Source organism: Poecilia reticulata, unplaced genomic scaffold (assembly GCF_000633615.1).
Source record: "Poecilia reticulata strain Guanapo unplaced genomic scaffold, Guppy_female_1.0+MT scaffold_305, whole genome shotgun sequence".
Classification (NCBI taxonomy): domain Eukaryota; kingdom Metazoa; phylum Chordata; class Actinopteri; order Cyprinodontiformes; family Poeciliidae; genus Poecilia; species Poecilia reticulata.
Genome location: NW_007615080.1, coordinates 8,769 through 18,036, shown reverse-complemented (window position 1 = coordinate 18,036; position 9,268 = coordinate 8,769). Strand labels below are relative to the sequence as shown.

Below are 9,268 nucleotides of genomic sequence, written 5' to 3'. Positions count from 1 at the left end.
CACACACACACTCACACCTAGGGGCAATTTGGAAAGGCCAATTAACCTGACAGTCATGTTTTTGGACTGTGGGAGGAAACCGGAGTACCCGGAGAAAACCCACCATGCACAGGGAGAACATGCAAACTCGATGCAGAAAGACCCCATGCCGGGAATCGAACCCAGAACCTTCTTGCTGCAAGGCAACAGCGCTACCAACTGCACCACTGTGCAGCCATATTTTTTTATAATTATGAAATAAAGACAGGAATAATAATTTGCAGCTAGAAATGAACCAGCCGAGACATAATTATCAGATTCTAGTTTTGGTCAATTTTTCATATCAAATATGTAATAATTCGATCAATCCCATTCCTTTAAATGTATAAAATCTAATAAGTCACACTGTTTACACTCTGAAAATATTTTGAAACACTCACATTTGATTTACTTTATTAAAACAAGGTAAAGATTCAAGTACTTTGACTGGTAAAAGGGGAAATTCTTAATGTCAATTTATTTTGTGATTCAGAATTTACTTTTATCAAAGAAGCTAGTCTTTTATGTGTTATGGGTTTTAGGAGCCAACATTATAATCAGTAGGGCTAACCTTAAAAGAAACCAGTAATAAGTATTGGCCTGATTTCTTTCTTTCTTTCTTTCTTTCTTTCTTTCTTTCTTTCTTTCTTTCTTTCTTTCTTTCTTTCTTTCTCTTTCTTTCTTTCTTTCTTTCTTTCTTTCTTTCTTTCTTTCTTTCTTTCTTTCTTTAGTGTCATTTTAGTTTTACCCTTCAGTTCATGGTTTTAATATCAATCCTTAACATAGCAATGATGGATATTGCTAAGATACCCTGTAGCTTAGCAAAAACAATTTTTAAAATAATTTCACAACTAAGCGAGTCTGGTTGTTTAAAATAACCTAAGTTAAATATGAACATAATTAAATGATTACATTTAATGGGCGACTGTGGCTCTATGTGATACAGTAGTCATCTTGCAATCGGAAGGTTGAAGGTTCAATTCCACCTTCCTCCATGTGTCAATGTGCACCTGGGTAAGGCACCCAACCCTAAATTGCCCACCGAGCTGTGTATCGGTGTATAAATGTGTGAGCCTTTGTATGGGTGAATGTGACTCCAGTGTAAAGCGCTTGAGTGGTCAGAAATGATTGGATAAAGCGCTATATAAGTTCAGTCCATTTACCACATAAATAAAAAAAATTAACATATTTTTATTACTGTGTATTTTAAAATTAGGAATGTTAAATTTAGTTAGCATTTCAAAAATATGTGCTAACCCTTCAGAATAAAAAAAAGACATGAACACGGTTCATGACAGCAATAAGAAATACAGTTAAACTGTCTTTTTTTCCCCAAAAAAAACTTGAACAATCAATATTTTTTATGATTTTTGTACCTGAGCTTCCCCGCTTTAGTATATGACAGCATAACATACCAAATAAAACTGCTGAAATTGTGTTGTGGCTTTTGGCATTGGTGTGCTGCTCCAGCAATTAGCACTGAGCTTCAGGTGGTCGTCCATCACAAACTCAGTGGAAGTGCCCCATTGCCCTTTGCCGTGTCAGAGGTAATGTAACGTTCTGCTCATTCTCATGCAGATTTCTGTGACAGCGAGGAGGACAGTGACGACGAGAGCAAGGATGGCAACCCTAAACACGATCTGGACTCCAGTAAGATCTCCACCACCACTGGGGACGGAAAGGATCACGAGGCCAGCCCGGCTAAAGGACATCCCTTCAGTAGCAGCGACTCCACGGGCAGGAGAACTGAGAAAAGTCAGGCGGACTCTCGGCAGAGTCCCATCACCGTCATCTCCAGCACCACGTGTTTTGGGGAAGAACTCAAGTGTCCGATTCTGGACCAGTCCAAAACAGACGAATGTAGGTCGATAAGCAAGGACAGCTTCATTCCTTTGACTGTTCAAACTGACACCGCATACATGGGCCACAACCACTTGCATAACTTTGGATTTCCACCGGGGCTGACAGGACAGCAGTTTTTCAATCATCTGGGGAGCGTGCATCCGTTCCTCTTGCACGCCAGTCAGTTCAACATGGGGGGTGCGTTCTCGAACATGGCTGCTGGAATGGAACCCTTACTAGCAGTGGTGTCTTCGGGAGGGGTGAGCACCATTGACACAGCCAGCATGGCATCCCCGCCACAGAGCTTGACAGGGGCACCGGGCCTGCCCTTTCACCTGCAGCAGCATGTCCTGGCATCACAGGTAAAACATATTTTCTTTGATTGGAAACTTGGGAGTTTTTCTTCTTTTTTTTCCCTGCAGCTCAGCAAACTGTCAACCATGGAGTTGAGTGGCCTAATAAATTTTAGTTTATTTTATAAACTAAAATATATTTTAGTTTATATTTTATGAACTAAAATATAAACTTTTAGTTTATATTCAATGGCTTGAATATAAACTAAAAGTTGAACACTTTTAGTTTATATCAAGGATTTTTGCAGTGGCTGAAACATGTCAGATTAAATTTGATACTGTTAGATCCATGAGTGCAGTGCGACTATTTAGTCCTTCACATTATTATTATTATTATTATTATTATTATTATTATTATTATTATTATTATTATTATTATTATTATTATTATTATTTTATTATACATTTTGTGTTGTTTTTTCCACAAATTCTAACACATAATTGCATACATTCATTACATAAATTCTATTAAAATGATTTATCAGCAACTTAGTAATTTCAACCAGACCAGCTGTGCAACAGGTGAAATATCTCATGGTCTAGAACAGCAAATTTTCAAATCACATTGGAATATATAGAAAATTTCTATATATAAGCTGCAAGGAAAGAGTATGACAGCAATGCATATTTTTTTTGTAATTAGTTACATTTGTATCTTCAGAAAAGTGTTAGTCTATTTCTCTGGTTGAAAGGACTGACTTAGAAAACCTTTTGTTGGCATATTTTGGTCAGAAGTCTTACTTTTGATTTTTCGCTAGAATTTAATTTCTTTGAAACATGGCTATGGAAGACGTATACATGTATATGCTTATTACTTCAAGGTTTTAGAGCTGGGGAATGGTGCATTAAATTGGATCGTCAGCTCCAATTTATTAAATAAGCAATAAATGGGCAGCATTTATTGCTTATTTATTTAAAGGGCAATAAACATATTTCTCCGATTCTTTGTCAAACAATCTCGATAGCTGCAGCATTATTGGAATCTCGGAGAATGGGCTGAGATTATTATTATTTGCATTACAAATGCGTAAAGTAAACAAGGAAAAAATTTGTTTATGTGGAAGCTAAAAGTATATATTTGCTACATGGAGGGATTTAAGAAAACTAGACAGTTTTCAGAAAATAAGAAGAATAATTGGCACATATTCTCTTTGAATCCACCTCTTGTATAGCTTTCTAGTTTGACACGCATTTTCGGTTTATCCGCAGGGCCTCGCCATGTCACCGTTCGGCAGTTTGTTACCGTATCCCTACACCTACATGGCAGCAGCGGCCGCCGCCTCGTCCTCGGTGCACCGACACCCATTTCTGAACGCGGTGCGCCCCCGCCTCAGGTACAGCCCTTACTCCCTCCCCATGACGGTGCCGGACAGCACGCTGCTCACCACAGCCGTGCCCCCCATGCCTACCGGCGCAGGAGGCGGTGGTGGGTCCGAGCTGAAAGCGGACGGGCTGGTTCCGGCCAGCTCCGCGGTCACCCTGGACTCCACCTCGGAGGTGACCAGCCACTCCTCTGGGATACCCTCCGCGTCCCCGAAAGCCTGCGCGGAGAAGGACGCTGTCAAGGAGCTGCAGAGCATCCAGCGCCTGGTGAGCGGACTGGAGTCCAGTCAGGACAGATCCAGGAGCGGATCCCAGTAGCCCCTCCACACCCACAGCCCACCTGCTGCTCCTCTGGTTGCTGTCAGGAAAAGCGAACCGTCATGACGGTGATGAAGACTCGTGCAGGTTTTTAATAGAACAAAATAAAATAAAATAAAAACTAAAAACTTTTAGTTTCTGAAATGTACTTTGTTTATTACACACCTAAAATGTATTTTTCTATCTCCTCCGCGGCTTCCCCTGTTCTTAATTTATTGTTGACACACCTGTGTAAAGGCAGTTTGTGGACTATTACCCTATCTGCATTTATATCTTCTTTTAAAACACGGACTTCATATCCCAACCCTCTTAAAAAAACATCCTCACAGAGAGATAATTATTCACACTAATGTGCCATAGTATTTTCACCTGTCCTTGTGTGTGAAGTGCTACTGTTTAAAGCGAATGGAAAAGCGACAACGCACTGCACCAATGGCTTGAAAATAAAACACTTTTTTCTTTTGTTGTCTTTGAGAAGTGTCGTTGCCGTGTGACAAAAGTGAATTTATTTCTCTCTTGTTTATTTTTTATTTTTTAAGAAAAAACTATCCTTTTTTTTTAAAAGTGCCGCATAATCGAAAATATAAAGGTTTTCTCTGTGTGTAAATTTTTTGTGTTCCTTAAGTTGTCTGTGGGTTACGTTGTATTGGAGTTATGTCTAGTTTAAATGATCGACATTGTGTTCTTGAAAGTTTCAATAAAAAATATTGAAATACCGTTTTTGCAGTGTGCGCCTCGCCTTTGGCAGAAAAATCGCAGCTATTTTTATTTAAAAAGCATGAACTAATTTAAAAGTAGCTTTTAGTTGCGTGCAAAGAATCAAGTTGAGGTGCGTCTAAAATCGCTGGGAACATTCTTCCAGAGATGAGTACCTGAGGATCGCCTGAGCGTTTTATTTCTCTACTGCCACAGAGATGACTCTTAGGTCAGGTTATGGAAATTAACGATGGCAGTTAATTTCACTGTAGGGAAAAATGGGAGAAGGAAGACGGGAAGTTATGCAAAAAAATTAAATTTGTCTTTATTTTCCCCTCTTAAAATCAAATAAACCAAAATCAATACACTTTGCTGAAAAGCAACAGCACGAAAAGCCTCGTTGACGAGGTGTCATCTCATATTGAAGAAGCTATTACTTTGTGACAGCAGTAACCAAACAAAAAAGCGGCTCTCCCTGATTATTGCTCCTCTATTGCGCCTTAAAGTCAGGAGTTTATCAACACCATATCTTAATTTGTATATCGCCTGGTTAATGTGTAGCAGGGCTGGCGCAGCTGGATAGGTGTAAACGCGATACGAACCGTCTGAATTGGTCCGTCTTATTCCTCACCTGGCGCTTTGCAGGAGCATATCTTCCATTTTATTGCACGGAAGGCGACAATGCGTCTGTAAATGGCGACGCCCCCTAGAGGCGGCTGCGGATGAAGGAACTTGTATTAACCAACAGACCAAAGGACAAACCTGGATGAGAAGCTCACCGATGAGGCATGGATCGGGTGATAAGGATATTTGACTCGGTCATAGGTCTATTGCAGCCTCTATTATGTTTGCTAATAACTAATAAAGAAATCCTGAAAGAGTCTGAAATAGCCTACAAACACACTGGAATAAAGTTAATTTAGCTGCTTAGCAAGTAGCAGCCTAATCATACATTTTCATCTACTTAACTTATCTGGGATTTGTAGTCATTAAGGTGCAATAAAAGTAGAATAACATTGGTGTACCTTTAAATCAAAAGCTTTAACTTAATTTCTAAAATTGTCTCTTGTAGTCTGTTAGGTATGTGTTTATATTTGCAAGAAAGACTGTCCTGCTCAAGAAGAGACTGTTTTGTAGCTCAAGAAGATATTAAATATTAAATTACTCATTAGTTGAATATTTACCAGATATTAATGAGAAAATGCTCTCTTAATTTAAAAAAAGCCTTCCAAAACTGCTTCACCATTAACTCAGATTTTACACATTGATATAAATGTGAGCAGACAAAAACACTATCCAACTTTTCTTTATTTTGTAAGTGCATATTTAAACTATTTACAGTAATTTACGGGAAAATGCATGCAAACCTGATGTTGATCAAGGCTTTTGAACTAAATGGCAACTTTTTTATTGGTATCCTAATCGTTTGGGGAAGGAAGTACACAAACAGCAGAGGTGGGTAAAAATGTGTTACACTTATCTGAGTAACTTTTTCAGGGGGGAAATAACTTAGGGAGAAGCTTTACAACTCCATACTTTTTTGGTTTTAATTGAGTAATTTTAATATTAACTTTTGCTACTCTTACTTGAATAACATTTCCACAATTTAAACACAAATCTGGCAAATGCAGAAAAAACCTGTTGTTTATGTTAAAGTGAGACTTTTGTTTTAGCACAAAGTTTGTCATTTACAGCTTTGGATGGACTTCACCTGTTCTGCATGTCATCTCTTGACAATTTGGAGAACAAGAGGCTAAAGCATGCAAAGTACATCGCATTATCACATTATTCAAGAAAGATGCTGCAATATGTTTCCTCATGTTATTCAGACATAATGGTGTCTAATGACAGTCTTTTTCATGACATCTAGCTTCTGGAATAACCTGACTTTGAACGTAAAAATTGCACTGACTATTGATCCTTTGAAGTCTCTTAAAAATGCATCTTTACCCCCCACATGGATTTTGAGTTGTAGTTGTCCTGAACATTGTGACATTTGTTGTGCAAACTCATATTTATTGTTCTTTTCAGTAGTAATTTTATCTGATGTTTTATTCATCAGAGTTGTATAATAAGAGCTCAGTTTTAAATACGTATTTGGTTCAAGTTCTTGAATGATGTTTTTTCAACTGCCACGTTGGAATGATCTGCCCCTGTGTTCTTCAGTCATCCAACAGGAAAGGAAAGTTTATGATAACACCGGAGGGCAACAAAGAAATAATGTTGGCTTCTATTCATGCCGTAAGAGTTCTCACACGCTCATGAAAATATATATATTTTAAAAAGTTTGGCAAGCCTTTAATGTCATGGTTGTGAGTTTAAACAAATCTTTTATTTTGGACAAATGCGTCATACAATGTCTTGAGATAGGTTATACAGGATGAGCACTCTTCCAGTTACACAGTCAAAATGCGTTTAATCTTTAGGAACATAAAGAACATTGAGCAATCGTAATTTTAAATATTTTTTCTTATTTTGTTCGCCTTTAAGCTCCCCAGGTTTCCATTTAAGTTTCAAAGGGATCTGGAATAGGTACTTTCAAACTAAAGATGAAATGTAAATCATGGACTCATTGTGCGTTTTGCAAAATCACAATACAGACAATAGAGGGGAGAAGCTAAAACACCTGACTCAGAGAAAATAAAAAATACATTAAATTAAAGAAATCAATGGCCCTGATATGATTCAGGATTTCTTGCATGTTTGTGCATCAGTGCTTTTGCTTTTTTGTCTTTTTGTATGGAAGTTCTGTTTCAAATACTGCATGCCAGTGCACCCTTTCACTTGCATGTGGTGCACTCTGGTGTCCAATAAGCATTATTACAAAAGAAGTTAAAGTTTGAGTACACCATGCAAAGAAAATGACAGGGATTTCGTTTCAATTTGAAACTACACAAAATAAAAGTGTAAAGCAAAAATAAATAACTCATTCATCATTCATGATATGAGTACTTGGATTAAAGAAATATTTTTTTTAATAAAATAACAAAGAAAGTTTTACTTGAAGCATCCAATACAGGAAAAAGAATCAAGTCTGACTCAGGACATGTTAAATATGGTGGCATCATGCACCTGTAAAATTTTAAGTCTAAGTTTGCTAAACCAACTAACTTTTTATTAGCAGATGAAAGACAAATTTTCACCGACTGTTAAAACGTATTCAGTTCCACTAATGTTTTACCCTTATTTTTTCTCTTTTGGACAAAACGCCCCCCTCTTAGAAGGTCAAAGAGAAAACTGAAAAAAGGGCGTCAACTGAATAAAAACATGTAACTAGTAAGTAATTACATAAAAATCCACCTCCATTAGAGTGATTGACTCAATTCAACAGATCCAGCCAAGTGGTGGGTGTCTCAAGTGATTGTGGTAAAAAGAGACAGTCTGGAAGGTCCATTCACTGGTTGAGTATTCTTGAACACCATTAGAGCATAAAGACAAAAAAAACATTTCAGGCAAATCAGAGAAAAAGATTACTGAAAGCTTAAAAAATCAGGGGATGGATAAAAACTACCACGAGGGCTCAGAGTTTCCCCTGGAGTTAATTTAATCATCAAGAAATGGAAGACACATGACACTTGTGATAAGCCCTTTCTCGCAAACTGAGGGACCATAGAAGAAGGAGACCAGTGAGAAAAGACACCAGGATGCCTGTAAAGGAGTAAGAAACTTCAGCAGATTAAATGAGAGAAACTCTACATGGGACAACTGCTGCACAAGTTCTTCACCAGTCGAGCCTTTGTGGGACAGCAGCAATGACAAAAACACTGTTGAAATAAAAACTCACCTCAAGACTTGATTAGCATCTGTCAAAAGGCATATGAGAGACTTCATGATTAAATGTAAGAAAGTTATTTGGTCTGATGAGACCAATTGGAGCATTGTGGCCATAAGACAAGATGCTATGTTTGGTAGACACCAAGCACTACACATCACAACAAACACACCATTCTCACTGTGAAGCAAGACTATGGCAGCATCATGATGTAGGGATGCTTCTCAACAGCAGGACCTGGAAGCCTTGTAAAGGGAGAATATAAAATGAACACAGGGTGATTAAATGCTCCGTTCTTGCATTTTTCCAATGCAAGAATGTGTTTCTTCCTGGTTAATTGGAAGTAAATGAAAACAGATAGCTTTACTATCCAAATGAAATGCAAAATAAAATGTTGAACAGAACCTCACTTCCAAATAGTTTTAACTATTCCTTTTACCAAAGACTGATGTTATGAAGGCATTTTCACTCTAGCCTGGTCGAGTTCAATAGATCAAACAGCTTATTTTGGGTTATGAATCCAAAATACTTATTTGGGCTTTAAAAAAACAGTGCTTAAAGTGTAGAGTGATTGCTCACCTCTCAAGGTTTGAATTTCTACCAGAAACTATGGAGCTGGAGGGTTATAAACAGCATTTACTTTTTTTGTAAGATTGTACTGCGCTGCTTTTTATTTATAGACCTCATTTTTATAGAACAGAGTCCTGAATGCCAATTACCACTAACAACGCTGAGGCTTTGATCACTTCCATTTCCTGCTTGAAGATATACTGCTGTCAAAAAAGTATTTGTACTTTTTTAAAATTTTATTTTATAATTTGCAGAACCAGCTGTCAATGCAGACACAGCAACAAGTCTTTTTGGAGTCGGTCTTTTTGGAGATTTAGCAATTCTATGTTGCACAGTAATTTAAAAACGTAGTTTAATCATTCATGTATAACATATA

The 9,268-nt window shown here is 37.6% G+C and overlaps 1 protein-coding gene across 1 annotated transcript in view; it reads left to right on the top strand.

The window, feature by feature from the left end:
• LOC103460837 (T-box transcription factor TBX3-like) overlaps positions 1–4,096 on the top strand; it is a 10,087-nt gene extending 5,991 nt beyond the window's left edge. The window contains exons 3-4 of the mRNA XM_008403160.2: positions 1,586–2,222; positions 3,423–4,096. Of these exons, the coding sequence (XP_008401382.1) occupies positions 1,586–2,222; positions 3,423–3,854 (1,069 nt within the window). The 3' untranslated portion in view covers positions 3,855–4,096. The remainder of the gene's footprint in view (positions 1–1,585; positions 2,223–3,422) is intronic.
• Positions 4,097–9,268: the final 5,172 nt, after the last annotated feature.